Below are 16,125 nucleotides of genomic sequence, written 5' to 3'. Positions count from 1 at the left end.
GCAAAGATAGAAGCTAGTGTTCAGTCGGGAAGGTGGGATGGCCTCCGGCTTACCATTTCGGGCCATCACGACCAGGCACCCACTTTTCCACTTCTAACATCTACACGCCTATCTTGAGTGCAACGTCCGATATTCGCAGCGCGCGTACTTGTGACTAAGCCCGGTATCATCCGTACTATACGCGTTGCTCCCCTCAGTCGAGCTGCTTGAACGATTCACCACCAGAAGCGCTCTCTATTTCATCGGTCCCTCCAGCATCTCGTACACGTCGCAACCATGCCGTACTCTCCCAAAGTAGGCGACTCGCTAGACTCGCTAGATACGCCATCAATGATTGTGGACTTGGACCTCATGGAAGCCAACCTGGATAAACTCATGAAACAACTTCTCCCCACCGGCGTCAACATCCGCCCACATCTTAAGACCACGAAATCTGCTATTCTGGCGAAGAAGATGGTCAAAGCGGGCGCAAAAGGAGGATGCGTAGCGAAACTTTCCGAAGCAGAAGTCATGTACGAAAAAGGCTTCACAGACCTGCTAATCACCTGCGAGATAATCGGCCCAGCAAAAGTGGCGCGATTAGTGGAACTAGTCAAGAAGTACAAGAACGTGCGGATAGTCGTCGACAGCATAGAAGGTGCCGGCGCAATCGAGCAAGCACTTTCTGAAAGCGGCTTCGAAGGCACCGTCATGACGCTCATCGATCTCGATGTGGGATTACACCGCACGGGTGTGCAACCTGGTCAGCCAGCCTCGGACCTAGCACGTTTCGTCGCCAGCTCAAAGCACCTCAAACTCATTGGCGTGCAAGGGTACGAGGGACATTTGCAACACATCCACGGTCTCGAGGAGCGCAAGAGTCAATGTCTGGAGAGCATGAGGATCCTTACCTCGACCGCGGATGCGCTGAGGAAAGAAGGTTACGCGATTGATGTGGTGACGACTGGTGGGACGGGTACAGCGGAGTTCTGTGTCACGGTCCCTGGAATCACAGAAGTACAGCCTGGCTCTTTTCTCTTCATGGATACGGATTATCGCAATGCTGTTGGTTCGACAAACTATGCGCAGAGTCTGACTATCTTGTCGACGGTTCTCAGCAAGCAGGGCCCCAATATCATTACCATTGACGCGGGTCTCAAGTCGTTGACGACGGATTCTGGGTTGGCGGAGTGCAAGACGCCGGGGTATACGTATGGGGTTCTGGGAGATGAGCATGGTAGTCTCGCTTGGGAGGAAGGCAAGGGTAAAGAGTTGAAGATTGGCGATAGGGTCGAGATGGTGCCCAGTCATATTGACCCGACGGTGAACCTGCACAATGTTTACTATGCGTATCGGAATGGCATCATCGAGGAGATTTGGCCTGTAGACAGTAGAGGGTGTGTGCAATAGCGTTTGGGATGCTACAAAATCGAATTGGTAATCGCGTCTAACAGATCATGTACACCTTCTTCACACAAGCCCCTACTTTTACAGCCCCTTCTATACATATTTCCATCTCAAATGAGATCCAGTAGATTCGCTTGTAGATCCTTCACTGGAACATCGGCAAGGGGATCTTTGCCGGTAAACGACGCAGCCGCTCGGTCTGACCTGCTCATTTTGGTAATATCGTAGTGTTCACCGCCCATCTTGGGATGACGCTTGTCTTTGTACGCGTTAAACTTGTCGTTCCAGTGCCATGGGTCTTTATCCGCTTGTTTCGAATTGCTTATGTTTTCGACATTGTCCAGACCCCTCTTCCTCTTGCCGTTGCCTGTTGGCGGCGGAGAGACATGTTTCTCACCTGTGGCCTTCGGGTTTGCATTCTCTTTATCGGCGTCGTCGTCTTCTGGAATTGTGACTGGGTTCTCCGCCGAGCTGCCAGCAGAGTCTTTAGCAGCCCTCTCAGCCTCAATCTTCTCAAGAGTCGTTGTCCCAGTCATGATCTTCTCGACCTCTCCGTTGGTGTGCGCGAAGTCATCATCGACGTCGCCGACCTTTGCCAGTTTGTCCAGGCGGAGTTTCGTCGCAAAGATTCCCTTCTCAGGGTCGAGGTTGCCCTTCTTGAAGTAATTGACGGCTTCCTTGCGCCATGATACACACTGCCCTTCGATGCCGAAAGCAGGGAGATCGTGCGATAGCTCTAGATAATACGCAATGACGATTGCCAAGTCAAGGAAGCGGGAATCTGGCTTGAGCTCGCCTGCTATTTCAATGGCCGCAAGCACGGTGAGTAGTGCGCAGCCCATTAAGCCGATCATTTCGCAGGTTGTGTCGCCGTCTTCGTTGTTGATGAGCGCCGTGATGTGCTCGTTTTCATTCAGCCACAGTCCTACTGCGCTGATGACCGACCACATTTTCTCGATCCGGTCCTTCTTGGCATGGAAGCCTTGATTGAATTCGACCATCTTTGCGCTGTTAGCTTCCAGCTATCACGCGCAGCTGACCATTGCACTTACCATATTCTCCATAATTTCTTGCATTCCCCATCCTTGCCAGTCTGTATACAAGTTCATCTCAAAAGCGTCTGGGTCGCAGTACTTCGCCTTCCTTCCTAGTAGATCCGCCTTGAGCCACGCATCCCACAACATGACCCATTTGTGCTCCGGATGTTTGCTCGCCGGTGCTTTAAAGAGGCCATCTTTTCTGAATTGATCGTCGATGGGCTTGTAGAGCTTGCTGAAGATCTCGGATTTTGAGGAAATGAAGGCGTCCGGGTCCAATGTCCAGTTCAGATAATTCCGGCCTTCAATGTCGAAGAAAGGATGCGGTATGCAAACGTAATCGTAAGGTGCTGGATCAGCGGGCTTGCCCGTGCTGCTGTTCTGCTTATTTTTCTTCTGCTTGTCGTTCTTGTTGGGGCGCACCGACTCGAAGGCGGAATCCGAGCTCTCGCTGCCCGAATCTTCTAGGAAGACGCCGGAATCGCGCGCGGTCTTCTGTTTCTTCGCCGGAGGCATTTTCACGTGGGATATGAGACGGGACAGGTGCTCAATGATATGTATTTGATGGGAGTAGATAGTTAATCGATGATCTTGATGGATTGGAGGTGTGGATTGATGAGGTTCATCCGGGTGTTCGTGGGATCATGACATCAAGGAGCTTCGTCATCGCTCCGAGACCCCTGAACAACGCGAAACTCTCACGATCGCACGTGAATGGCGTTTTGTGGTATCGCGACGCGTCTGGCGAACCCATGCTGTCTGCATCTTGAAGATTCTGATAAACTCCCAAAAGCTCGCCGCTTTTTGTGACATTACAGGGTCCGCTTGGGAAGAAAGAGGGTAGAAGTGATGGCAGAGGGTGAACAGGCAGCGGGGTGCGACGGACGGACGCGTCGAGGGAAGCTTGTGCCCCAACCAGCTAGCGCAACACAGCAACCGCGACCATTCAGGATCTCAGCTCGCACTACTTTCCAACGAACCAGCACGACCTCTCTTCGCCCTACAACTCCATCACATCTCCGAAGAGTATTGCCGAGAGCGTCATCTCATACAAGGAGAAAACCGAACACCCAGGAGCCTACATCTTCGTCAGATCTTCCGATTTGCCTCTTGTATCATGCCGTAGTCTGCAGACCTGTCTAGTTCTTTGTTTCCAACAAACGCTGCTGCATCTCGGACGTGGGTTTGGGCTGTTGCGGAAGAAGCGCCTGATGTCGTTTTACGAGCAAGTCGCGAATGCCCTTCTCTCATGCATCGGCGTCTGTCTCAATGATCCGACTCCAGAGGCCGCACGGTTACTTACAGCTCAAGCATTCAAAACGCGCGGAGGGTACCGACTGTTCGTGACCTCATACAATGATCACGGACGTTGAGGATATCGAAACAGACCTTGGTGTTGGATACCAATGGCTACGACATAGTCCTTGTTGTGATCGAGTAGCAGATGCACATGTTGAACGTTCGGCCGCTCATCGCGTCATACGACGGCCTATGGAACTGAGATCTACACCGGCTTTCACATACTTGCAGGCCGGAACGACTCTTCCCAAGAGTCCCAGACGCCAGCATGTCTCGAAATCTCTGTATGCGTGAAGTATGCGCATGGGAGACAGAGCGGCGCAGGTTGTGTATGGAAGTAGTGACCGGGACTTCATCGTGGCGTATTCTGCCTTTACTCTGCAGCCTACAAGAGCGCAGAAGCAAGGAACTGAGAACTTGCAACAGCGATGTAGACTTCTAGGTTCTCTGTTGTTACACTGGTCGTTCTTATAGCGCTTTGTTGAGTAGGTATGCACGATGCTTAAGCTGCGTGAGACGTGCCACGGATGAACTACGTGGAAGAGAAGGCAGATGCTCGGATGAGAGACTACGGCTTTTCCATGCCTACCGCTCAGTGCCCAGCGGCCTGGGTCCTTTCACGACACTAACTCTATCTTTTGTTCACGATAATGCCTTGTACTTGTGTAAGCCGGGCTATAACCAGCTAGTAGATTAGAACTATATGTGTTACTCTCAGCTTGATTGTTCTGCCACATACCGGCCTGCACATGGAGCCAAAAAGCATTGAACTGTCAACCAAAAAATATGTCAGCTGATCTCGATCTCCAAAAACATGAGCATACGTAGCGAGCCTACGACATTGGTAACAGCAAACAGCCAGGCGGCTGGCAAAAAGTTTGCCCCCTGGCAGGATCGAACTGCCGACCTCGGGATATCTGCTCTGTCGAACAGTCATATGTGTAGAATATGAGACCCACGTGATAACCAACTACACCAAGGAGGCTTTGTTCTTCTCCTTTGGCCCGATTAGGCCGCTCATATTTCACCGCTCATCGGTCGCTCCTGCCGTCGCTGCGCTCGCTCCTTCCTCCGTTGACCCAAACATCCCTGTCATTTCACCCTCCACCGACCCAAACATCCCTACCACCCCACCCTTCCCATCCTATTCTACCAAAAAGACTGGGCACACGTTTGAGTACATAACCCAGAAGTCTACATTGCCTTAAAATCTAGCGAAATGGTTGTTCTCATCTTGATGTAGTCTGCAGAGCACCTATTGAGTTACACCTAGTACGAGGCACTCCGACTCTCCGACCTCGGCCTATCTTATCATGCACGCTAAAATTTTGGGCAGTTGCGTCACGCCCAACAGTCACGATTGATGCAGTGAGGCACTGGAGTTTGTTTTCCTGACTTTTGCAATTGACTATGGCTTCACGAATGGCTTCGCAGCGCGTATGCGCTACATTGCGCGCATCTCGCATCAACTACGTCCCCGCGCGGTTCGCTTCCGCAGCCTCTGCGGTTAGGGGGTCCAGTCTACCACAGGACGTGAAGGACGCCATAGCCGTGAGTACCAACGGATACATGCTCTACAGCGCCCTCCATAATGACACCATATAGCGCGACTCCACACTACCTACACCCGACCCGCCCTCATCCTCCAAGACAGCCGGCCTCGTCAACCAGCAATTACCGTACATGGTCCCGACCTATGTCCGCCCACCACCAATGTTCGAGAAGGGAGAGGGGTGCTGGATGTGGGATATCGAAAACAGGAAGTACCTCGACTTCACCGCTGGTATCGCCGTCAATGCGCTGGGGCACTGCGACCCTGGCGTAGCGCAGGTCATTGGAGAACAGGTACGTCCGTCACCACTACATCGATTGCGGCTTACTGACTCCCTCCCAGGCCAGGCAGCTCATGCACACCTCGAACCTCTACCACAACCCACACACAGGTCTGCTATCGAAGCAGCTGATCCAGCTCACGCACGCGACCGGAGGCTTCGCCAGCGCCACTCGCACATTCATATGCAACAGTGGTTCCGAGGCCAACGAGGCCGCCATCAAGTTCGCGCGCAAGGTCGGAAAGTCAATGTCACCGGACAAGGAGAAGCATGAATTCGTTTCGTTCCACAACTCATTCCACGGCCGGACTATGGGTAGTTTGAGCGCGACACCGAACCCGAAATACCAGACACCGTTCTCACCGATGGTGCCCGGTTTCAAGTACGGCACATTCAACGATGTGGAAGCAGTCAACGACCTAGTCACCGACGCGACGTGCGGTGTCATCGTGGAGCCAATCCAGGGAGAGGGTGGTGTGAATGTTGCTACACCCGAGTTCTTGCTCGCGCTCCGAAAGAGGTGCACTGAAGTCGGTGCTGTCTTGATCTTCGACGAGATACAGTGCGGTCTAGGCCGGACAGGTACTTTTTGGGCACACGGCGGCTACCCCAAGGAATGCCATCCCGACATTGTAACCACGGCAAAAGCACTCGGCAACGGATTCCCCATTGGCGCGACTATCGTCAACGACTTCGTCTGTGACAACATCAAGACTGGTGACCACGGCACCACCTTTGGCGGCAACCCCCTCGGATCCCGCGTCGCTTCATACATCCTGTCCCGTCTCTCATCACCAGAGATTCTCGACTCGATACCCGCCAAAGAGCAGGCATTCCGCAAGCACTTCGACGCTCTCCGACAGCGCTTCTCCAGCCAGATCAAGGAAGTCAGAGGCAAGGGACTGATCTTGGGTCTTCAGCTTGATGTCGACCCTACGCCTATCGTTACTGCTGCTCGTGAGAGAGGTCTGTTGATCATCACATGCGGTACAAACACCCTGAGATTCGTTCCCCCACTCGTAATCACTGAAGCAGAGATCGAGGAGGGTATGCAGATCCTAGGACAGGCGATGGAGAGCGTATGGGTCAAACATGACGACGTTGAGGGCACAGACGGTCAACAGGAGATGCGGTAATGCATCCCCTGATTAGCATGGCGTTCATCGGCGTTGTAGACGGGTAGCATTGTACATATTTCACCAAAAGTCAAGGCATTAGAAGGACGATAGCAAGTTGTATGAAGATTTGTACATTGTCATACGCTGATTCCATTCGGGGTACTGAAGCAGAACGAATCAAGGCCGAAGCCAGCTCAGACGGGTATAGTACATGCAAAGTAACTTCCAAGCCTAGTGTGAAGGAAGTCCGTTGGGCGAGCCCGCTGTTCAATATAGAAATAGAAATGGAATGTGTGCCGTGGTATAACCCCAGAGCTGCATGAGTCAAGTCTTTCGTGCGTCAACCACTGCCAAAGATGCTGGCGACTGGTTGGGACGATGCTGCACCAGCAGCATTCAAGCCGCCATTTTGAGCAGGTCCTCGCACCGGTAAACCAGGACCAGGCCTAGAAGGTGCAGTCGTGCTGTTGGTACCACTCGCATCCTCCTTCTCGTCCTTCTTGTCCTTCTTCGTACTCTTCGAAGTCTTCGCCTTTTTCTGCGGTCCATCCTTAGTCTTCTTATCAGCGCCTCCATACCGATGGTACTTGTGCCGATTCGGTCGCCCAAAGACCTGCTGCGGTCTCTGCAATAGCGCAAAGCTGGACAAGCCCTCGCCCTCGTCATCACCCACAGGCAGGATCTGAGCATTCTGAATGATCTCGATGATGCCGGCGTCGTCTTCAAGCTCTTTCGCTTCTTGGTGATCGGTACGAGACATTTTCTTCGCGCGATTGAAGATCGCATGCTCGATTGTGTTCTCGAGAACTAGAGTTTCAACGAGTACCTCCTTTGTTTGCCCGATGCGATGGGCTCGTTTTATGGCTTGCGCTTCGATGTTCGGTCTGTTGATCGGGTTCACGATAAGTACGACGCTCGCCGCATTGAGATTCAGCCCAAGCGCACCGCAAGCGACATCGATGAGCAAGACTCGCACATCTGGATCTTCGTTGAAAAGTCGTACGTACTCGGATCGCAGTTCGTTTTTTAGGGTTCTCGCGTAGATGCGATGGTTCACATACATCAACTCAAGACATTGGGCGATGTAAAACGCGGCGTTGTCACCATCGTAGAAGATGATGATCTTCTCTTTCTCCTGGTGCTGCATCAACTTGTCCAACAGATATGTAAGTTTGGCCGATGTTGTGCCAATGCAGCATGTGTTTCGGAGATCGGAGTCTGCGGGAAGGTCCGCTGTCTCGTCTGCAAAGGTAAGTTTTCGCTTCTTTGTGCGAACGGGTGAAGGGATATCTGGGGTGTCTTCAACGCCATTTGCATCATTGGACCCTGTTGACTTCTTAGGAGAGGATTTGCTTGCAATGGCTGATGCCCGACGACTAGTCGGTGGCTGTTGACTCTTGACCAACGAAGTAGGCACTCCTGTCCTCTGCAGCGGCATGCCATTGACTGTGCCTTCGCTTGACTCCTTGAGCTTACCCTCTTCCTCTGCCATCGCAATGGCCTTGGCTTTTGCTGCATATCCAACAGCATCCAGCCCGACCGTTGGATCTGAAGACCGGATGCTGCTATCAACGTGGAGCTGGCCCTCGATGAGCTGCGTAACACCAACCACGATGGGCTCCGCCGGGTAAACAAGTGCAAATGCCTCTCGCGCCGCTTCTGGCCAACGGTTGACAGCCATACCCACTTCATGAGATGTACTCAATGCAATCCATTCAGCGGAAGCCGTAAGCTTCGACACGATTTGGCTGCTCTCCAGGAGGAATTGCGCGTCCTCGAGCGAGCAGTTCCTGTCCTCTTTGGAAAGGTACTTACTGCTAGTTTCAAGCGTGGCGACTACATCTGAGAGGCTGAAACCTGTCCAGGTAAAGTTGGACTGCCGTAAATTTCTGATGAGACTGTGACGAGCTTTCGCGCTGTTCTTGTGGAATAGATAGTCGACATCGGTCCGCTCGCTCGTGATAGCGTTTGCTCGCAGAACTTGGATGAATAGATTGGCTGTCATCTTATCAAACCAACATGGCTTGAGGTATACGGTTCGGTGTCGCATCGGGGGTAGGACAATGTCCTTCTCCACATCATCTGGGCGCGTCTTCACAACTAGTCCTTCCAATGCTCGGACGAAGCATGAAGAAAACCCGGAATGAGTCTTTTTGTACTGGTGCTCGTGGCGATAAACGTATTCATCCCAATCGAGCTTACCTTCGGAGTTCTCGCACCATGGTCGAACCATGAGGAAATGTGAAGCAAGCATACCCAAAGCTTTAGCAGCTTTGGCATTCTCATCATCGTTGTTGAACTTTTTTCTCTTTTCAATGGCAAGTTCGCGCTGCAGTACCGGGTCGGTCTTCGGATCGACGGTGGACATGTCTACCTCCACACCGACCAAACCTTTCGCAGGTGCTTCGAGCCAGCGTCAGCATATGTACACATGTCAGAATTTGCACGACTTACTTCCTGATACGACCCAGCGTCTCTCCGCTTGTATCTGCTTAGCGACAAGTACAGCATTGGAGACAGAGCTCGAGAAAGAGTGTCCTTCATCGATAATGATCCGTAGCCAGTGTATCTTCTTCAGGGGCGATTCGTACACTCTATCGGTGTCAACGCAACTGCAATTTGGAATGCGGGTTGCTCCGATGTAAGGACAGTTACAAACGCGAGAGGCCCCAGAACCCATACGTCGTCCTTGTTCATCCTGACCGTCTTGGACCTCTTGTTCGAAGCGGTTGCGAGTGAACAGAACCACATCAAACTTCATGAGTTCAGTAGGAGCAGGTAGTTCGCTTTGAAAATCCATGGTCTCGTCGGTGGGATGGGTGATCTTCGTCTTACTAGCGCGCTTGGGCACAGAGTCAACGACGAGAATCTTGAGGCCACCCGGAAGGATGTGCTTTTGTATTTCGGACTGCCATTGGTGGAGTAAGTTCCGCGGTACGACAATGATGGTGGCGGATGAGAGCACCAATTGACGTGTTGGTGGTATTCGGGTGTTCCTATTCATGCGTGGAATATCTGGTGGTATCTCGTAGAATGGAACATCTCGATCCAGCGCATCTTTGATGCTTGTCATATCTCCAGCCCCATTCGCCTCAGACTGCTCGAGGAAGGATTTCATCGGGGTTGAATGTCGGCCAGCGGAAGAGATCGCCATGTCTGCCAACGATCCAGGTCGCTTGCGAAGAGGAGGTAATGGTCGGTATGCGACTGGAATCTTTGGAAGGTGGCCCTTACTTGCCAAAATAACGGCCAAGCAAATTACCGTTTTCCCCAGGCCCATGGTCTCTGCCAGAATACCACCCCGGTTCATTTCGTAGTAGCGCGGTTCTTGTAGAAATGATCCATCTCTAGGCCCGTAGTAAAATTCCTTGCCATCAGGCGAGGTACGAACCTCCAATCTTGGATCAAGCTGCAGCTGTGGCGAAGCTTCCCGTTGCAGCATCAAGCTCGCCGACCGTGTCTGATACGCGTATAATCTGGTCTTGAGCCCCGGTAGAGCCTGTTCACCATGCTCCGACCATTCTGAGACTGCCGCAGAATCTAGTACGTCTTGTACGGCGGCACGTGTATAGCGACACTTGATCTTCCCCACGTCGGGCGCAGGCGATGGTAGCTTGTTGAAAAGGTAGTATAGCGAGAAAGGTTCTACATGAGCCCAGGGATCAAAGTAACGCGTCTCATCAGGATTTGAGTCTCCATTCCAAGCACTCGGTGAGATGTCAATTTGTTGGAGCAGTGTCCGCAGAGCGTTCTTCAAGCTCTTGCTGTTACGGTCAATCGTACGACGAGCCCAGTCTTCTGGCAAAAGATAGACGCGAAAAAGCCCGTGGTGAGACGCATTACCAGGCGTTCCTCTACGCGCGAATATTCGAATCCATTGAGCTTCAAGCAGTCGTGATGCTTCAATACCGATGCCGGCCTTGATCTCGTCGGGAAGCTCTTGTTGCAGTAACTCGACCCAACCACCACTCGATGGTGAGATTGAACTAAAGTCGAATGCGTGCTTGAAGTGAAGGCAGCCAAGTGCGATGTAGCGATCCATATTCTGTGCACCAGTCTCAACACACTCCACGTTTTCGGGAGCTGATAAGGATCCTGTGGTGGCGAGCGTAGATGATCCGGTAGCAGCAGAGGCTCGCGCTGAAGATGAAGATGAAGATATAGCATCGTCACGGTCGTTCATTTGCTGATCAGTTGAATTGTCCATGTTCTTGCGTGCGGCTCGATGATCATAGCTGCTGCTAGTCGCGCCACATGACGTGGGCGACGTGATTGTTGTAAGCCCGACCATGATAAGCGTTCGTTGTCATCAAATCCAGTGGGTACGATCGTACAGCCCGAGCACTGTAGGACAAAAGTTTGACTCGATAATGGTAGGTGGTTGCAGGTGAGACGGGGGGCGACTGCCTAGATGCCAAGTAAATGACCTTCGCGTTCCGCGCTAACCCAAAGTGTTAGCGCGTCCCTCCAATATCGCGTCCTGACTTCTTCAGTCCGGGCAATGTTCAGATTGTACCGAATACACAATGTTGTGCCTATCTCGGTGGTTCCTTTCGATAGCTGTAGAACGACAGGGATGCAGATGCGTTATATCCGGTGGTAAGCATCTCTACGCGTGACGCGACCGTAATTAATCTGCTATATTGCAGACTGGGGTCACGTAATGCGAAGTTGCGATCACATATAAAGAGACCCGGGGACTAGATCAAGTCGTAGTCTTGCATATTGGGGCTTCAGGTTCTTCTTCGCGATGTTGTCGTTCTTCGCTCAAATTTTGTTGGTAGCATCGGGCGCACTCGCTGCGCCGGTGGAGAATGCCCAGAGCGCCGCAGCAACTGTAGGCAAAATACGTGGCGTTCGCGACCCAATTTACCATCTATACTTGCAAGCAAGCGCTAAGAATGGTACGCTGATTTCCTTCTCTTGACATTCAGTTTTATTACTTTTTCAGAAACTTGTTAATAACACGTATAGCATCAATCCCTGTGCTGGGACCCGAAACCGCAGCTGACGAATTTACCATCGGCGGTACCATCCAATCGAAAAAGACAAGCCAGTATCTGAACATTGCGACCGCATCGACAAGCTACAAGCCGTTGGTATGGGGAGCCACTGGGGAGACTACGGCGTGGGGATTGGAGGGTGATACTATCATTACTGTGCAGAGTAGTAGCTATGGACGACGTAAGTACTCAGGAAGGAGGCATGTTCGGCTCATTGTCGGCGGTGCTAACATGCGGCCTAGAGCTAAACTTCCTCGTATGCAAATCGGCTGAAGCGAGTTACTACGATTTGTACTTGCAGACTGGGAGCGATACGCCTAGTGGAAGGACATGCAGCAATTACCAGACGATCCATCTACCGTGTCTGTGTTAGATGTTAAGAAGGATGGCCGATGGCTGTGTATGCAAGTTACTAGGAATGACAACCGCGCCGTAGAAAACCATGGAGTTAATGGAAAGTTTGTCAAGGCTCGGTCCGATCAGTAATCAAGAATGCTGAGCTGGTTCATGTAGTGTAGTGAACATCCGCAGGCAAAGTACGAAATCGAGAGAGCGTGGCCGCGGCAGTGTTAGCCCTATCCGGAATAGCGTCTTTGGTGCCGCACGATGCCCGCAGGAGGCCGGGACATCTGGATCCACCGATGATTAGTGACGTATCGACCTTGTTAACTCCGAACAGCGAGGCTCTTTCGATGATGATTAATGGGACAATGTGGGGAAAACACCTTAAGATATCACGATCTCCTCTTCCTTCCACCAAACACCGATCGATTGAAGTACACAAACAATCATGTCATACAGCAGAGTAGGAGTCGTCACCGGCGCGAACAAGGTACCTACACACGTCCACAGCCTCTTCGGGAGTACCAAACTAACATTGTCAGGGCATCGGACGCGCCATCGTGCAGCAGCTCGCTCTGCAGTACCCCAAGTCGCCGCTCAACAACGGACCCTTTCTGATTTATTTGACGGCTCGCGATCAGGGCAGAGGAGAAGCTGCCGTTAAGGATTTGGAGCAAGATGCGGCATTGAAGCAGGCCAAGGCATTGAAGGCCGACGGTGGCCTCTCTGAGATCAAGTTCCATCTGCTTGACATCACAAGCAGCAGCAGTATCAAGACCCTTGCGGACCACTTGAAGCAAGCTCATGGGGACGGCATTGACTTTGTCATCAACAACGCTGGTATCGCGTTGGACGGCTTCAGTAAGTAACTCCTTCCAATGTACAATCCGCCGTCCCTAACATAATCAGATGCCGACCTCGTCAAAACAACCCTCGACTGCAACTACTACAAGACGCTCGAGGCGTGCCACACCTTCCTTCCCCTCCTCAAGCCCACCGGTCGCATCGTGAACCTCGGCAGCATGGCTGGCAAGCTCAACAAATACTCCGAAGAAGTTCGCAACCGCTTCCTCGCCTCCAAGACCGAAGAAGATGTCACAAGCATCATGAAGGACTTTGTTGCTGCTGTCGAAGCTGGCAAGGAGAAGGACGCTGGCTTCCCTAGTGCCGGATATGCTGTGAGCAAGGCAGGATTGATTGGAGGCACACGGGCGCTGGCCAGACAAGAGAAGGAGAAGGGAAGTAAGGTATTGATCAATACCTGCTGCCCAGGTTATGTCAACACGGACATGACAAAGGGTAAGCAAACCTTTCGTGTGCACCATGTGAGACATGTACTGACTCTATACACCAAATCTAGGCAACGGAACTAGGACTGTAGAAGAAGGCGCTCAAACCCCCGTAATGCTCGCGATCCACGACATCCAAAACAAGACAGGTGCTTTCTGGCAGTACGAGAAGGAGATCGACTGGGTTGGTTAGAAGTACAAAGGAATAAAATAAAGTGTATACTCCTCAATTGGTCTCGAGGGTAGTCTCACTCGTACTTGTGACTGACGAGTTACGCGCTTACATGCAGACCATGCAGGTCAGAATTCTGTGTCAATACAAGTTATGCGCCACCGAAGACGCCCGTTCACGAACGTACCTTGTAATAGAGCACCCGCATATGATTTGAAGGCGAGATCTTACATCTGCCCCCGCACGTCACATATCGCACCGCATGTAAACGCCGAGATCAGTTTCACATAGATACTACGTCTATGCAAACAAGTTCTCCACTCCAAGGAAGCTCACCTTGCCCATAGTCGCCTAGGAACTACAAAAGCCAATCTAAGCAAGGTTCCTTCGCTTGCAACCTTTTCAACATGCACCTTACTACTCTTACGTTCCTATCAACTCTCGCCATCTCCGCATCCGCGGCGCCCACTGCGCCCGGGCCTCCCATTTGCGGCACCATCTACCTGCAAGGCGGCAAGGCCCAAGTCATCTATGGTGACGCTTGCTATGGAATCACCGGCAAAGCGCTATCAGCAACGGTGTCTGAGGCGTGTGGATGCGATTTCTCACAGTAAGTCTTGTCGCCTAGAAGACGTCGTGAAGTAGATTGGGTTGACGGGAGTGCAGGTGGGATACTTGCGATGCGGGAAAGTTGAAGGCGAGAAGTATCACTGGAGTGCCGATTACGGAGGCAAAGGGGTATTGGTGTAATTTGCACTAAGATGATGCGTTTCGTGAACAGAGCAGAGGCTTTCTTTGATTGTAGTGTCTTGGTGAATTCATAGCTTTTAAGTACACAATGCTCATAACCATTGGGTTGATGCCAACTACATCTCTTCTGCAATGTAACGAACATCAGGGTAGGATACTGCAAATACTATCAGGGTTCAGCATGTCGCAGAGATCATCCCAATAACACCAATTCTCTCGTAATTTCTCATGCCATGGCAAAACTTGTCCCCGGATCCAATAAGTATGTCCGCCTTCCTTCAATGTGTCGTGCATCTAGCGTCCGGAGTCTTCGTTACCGAGGATATGGGAGAAGAACGACCATTGGTTTTTGAGTCGCTCGAGCATCTCTTGAGCGTTCTCGTTCTTCTCCGCCCTCTCTTTCTCGAGCGCCAACTCGGCTTCCAGTTGATAAATTTGGTGTTCGTGTGCCTTCAAAGTGCTATCGGCAGCTTGGCATCTGTTGCTTATGTTTTTCCAGCCGCGGTACCAGAAATCAGCGTCGCGTTCCGCTTTATCAAGTTTACTCTTCGTCGTTTCTAGCTCGTTCTCGGCCGCTTCGAGTTTGTCCTTGGTCTGTCCAAGATCTTCCATCGTATCCTCGAACATGGTGTATAGCTTTTCCTGTGCGTTGTTGGAACCCTGGAATTGTTGCTTCTGCGTGGTCAGGTCAGTCATCTTATCTGGCAGTGAGAGTTTTGGTTGGGATACGTACCGCTACTCGCAGACGATCAGCTGGCGTAGTCGCAAGCCTGCTTCTAGCATTGCCTGAGACGCGTGCGGTCGCTTTCGTCGGCGCCATATCGGTATTGTAGGGTCAAATCAAGTCTTTGTGGTGGGGCTTGATGCTGCAAGGTGATTGTAGTAGTATGACCCCGCGAACTGAGCGAGGAAGAGGTAGCAATTTGTGTTTGGTGGCACTAGGCAAGTAAAGCTAGCTGCCGCTTGAGTAAGCGCAGGTGAAGGTGACGAGAACACCGTAGGTCACCGACCGGAAACGTGGGGTGGCCTGAGAGGAACGGCCATTCAAACGAAGTGAAGGTGAAGGTGAAGATAGCTTCAAATGTAGAGATCGAGGAGCGATGAGATATTATGGTTTACGGATGTATAGCGTATGTTGAAGAAAGCGAACAAAATGCGCATGTACTCTACCACAGACGCCCTTTAGTCACGTGCCGAGAATGACACATAAGTGCGACATCTCTCATATAGGTTCTGCTAGAGATCACCATGGGGTTCCTTGAGAGGTTGGTCCTCCCAGAGGTGCCAATGCATAGGTGGACGGATTGTAGCCTGGAAAGCCTTCACAAGCTAAACCTACAGGCATACCTGAATACGTCGGTGCGAGCTCAGAAGTCTATGTAGGATTACTTACATTGCTGCAACATGACCGAGCTTAAGAGCATGACACCATGGCAACGAGACCGTGGTGGTGACAGAGGAACTCCCAGCCTTGGAAGACAAGGAGGCCGATCGAGGGTCCCGGCGCGCTATGTAGCCTCATTGGCACTGTCCCCCCACCACCAAAGCTCACGATGCCTCGAGCCCGTCACAACGCTCGTCCATCTGGAGTGTTTTCGCATCGCGTGCGAACATTTGTTGCATCGGCGATAGTCGGTATTGCAAGTCGCCGGGACTGTAGCCGAAGGGCTGTCAGAGGGCGAGTCATGGCGGATGACGCTGCGGGGAAAGAGCTCGTCAGGCACCTGTTGGATATGGTTCTCCGCATGAGCTTCCTCAGCCCATGCTGTTCCAAGCAGCAGGTACTTGCATGCAGCAGCATAGCTGGCTCATCCAATGATAGTATACTAAGGAGATGCGGGCTGATTCCGATGTGGTAGTATAGGTCTAAGATACAAATACCAGGATGCGGCCCTCA

At 51.8% G+C, this 16,125-nt stretch overlaps 6 protein-coding genes and 1 non-coding gene across 7 annotated transcripts; 3 read left to right on the top strand and 4 right to left on the bottom strand.

Annotated features, from left to right (window-relative positions):
• Positions 1 to 276: 276 nt before the first annotated feature.
• J4E90_007144 (uncharacterized protein) lies at positions 277 to 1,389 on the top strand (the record flags this gene model as incomplete). Its single annotated transcript, XM_051436684.1, has 1 exon — positions 277 to 1,389. The coding sequence occupies one exon, from the start codon at positions 277 to 279 to the stop codon at positions 1,387 to 1,389; it is 1,113 nt and encodes a 370-aa protein (XP_051289430.1).
• Positions 1,390 to 1,496: 107 nt separating this feature from the next.
• On the bottom strand, positions 1,497 to 2,939 carry J4E90_007143 (uncharacterized protein; the record flags this gene model as incomplete). Its single annotated transcript, XM_051436683.1, has 2 exons — positions 1,497 to 2,387; positions 2,439 to 2,939. The coding sequence occupies 2 exons, from the start codon at positions 2,937 to 2,939 to the stop codon at positions 1,497 to 1,499; spliced, it is 1,392 nt and encodes a 463-aa protein (XP_051289429.1).
• A 1,662-nt stretch (positions 2,940 to 4,601) lies between these two features.
• Positions 4,602 to 4,707, bottom strand: J4E90_007142. Its single transcript has one exon. It is a non-coding gene; the product is annotated as a tRNA-Met (tRNA).
• A 437-nt stretch (positions 4,708 to 5,144) lies between these two features.
• On the top strand, positions 5,145 to 6,690 carry ARG8 (acetylornithine aminotransferase; the record flags this gene model as incomplete). The annotated part of the gene is made up of 3 exons (XM_051436682.1): positions 5,145 to 5,273; positions 5,328 to 5,567; positions 5,617 to 6,690. The coding sequence occupies 3 exons, from the start codon at positions 5,145 to 5,147 to the stop codon at positions 6,688 to 6,690; spliced, it is 1,443 nt and encodes a 480-aa protein (XP_051289428.1).
• Positions 6,691 to 7,012: 322 nt separating this feature from the next.
• J4E90_007140 (uncharacterized protein) lies at positions 7,013 to 10,879 on the bottom strand (the record flags this gene model as incomplete). Its single annotated transcript, XM_051436681.1, has 2 exons — positions 7,013 to 9,075; positions 9,127 to 10,879. 2 exons carry the CDS (start codon positions 10,877 to 10,879, stop codon positions 7,013 to 7,015), a joined length of 3,816 nt encoding a protein of 1,271 aa, XP_051289427.1.
• Positions 10,880 to 11,422: 543 nt separating this feature from the next.
• On the top strand, positions 11,423 to 13,499 carry J4E90_007139 (uncharacterized protein; the record flags this gene model as incomplete). The annotated part of the gene is made up of 6 exons (XM_051436680.1): positions 11,423 to 11,576; positions 11,647 to 11,856; positions 12,485 to 12,507; positions 12,560 to 12,878; positions 12,927 to 13,316; positions 13,378 to 13,499. 6 exons carry the CDS (start codon positions 11,423 to 11,425, stop codon positions 13,497 to 13,499), a joined length of 1,218 nt encoding a protein of 405 aa, XP_051289426.1.
• A 1,023-nt stretch (positions 13,500 to 14,522) lies between these two features.
• On the bottom strand, positions 14,523 to 15,048 carry J4E90_007138 (uncharacterized protein; the record flags this gene model as incomplete). The annotated part of the gene is made up of 2 exons (XM_051436679.1): positions 14,523 to 14,903; positions 14,962 to 15,048. 2 exons carry the CDS (start codon positions 15,046 to 15,048, stop codon positions 14,523 to 14,525), a joined length of 468 nt encoding a protein of 155 aa, XP_051289425.1.
• Between the last annotated feature and the right edge of the window lie 1,077 nt (positions 15,049 to 16,125).

The sequence above is a fragment of the Alternaria incomplexa genome (assembly GCF_024043165.1).
Source record: "Alternaria incomplexa strain BMP 0042 chromosome Unknown scaffold_10, whole genome shotgun sequence".
NCBI lineage: Eukaryota > Fungi > Ascomycota > Dothideomycetes > Pleosporales > Pleosporaceae > Alternaria > Alternaria incomplexa.
Note: the sequence above shows the minus strand (reverse complement) of the source record. Positions and strands in the feature narration are given on the sequence as shown.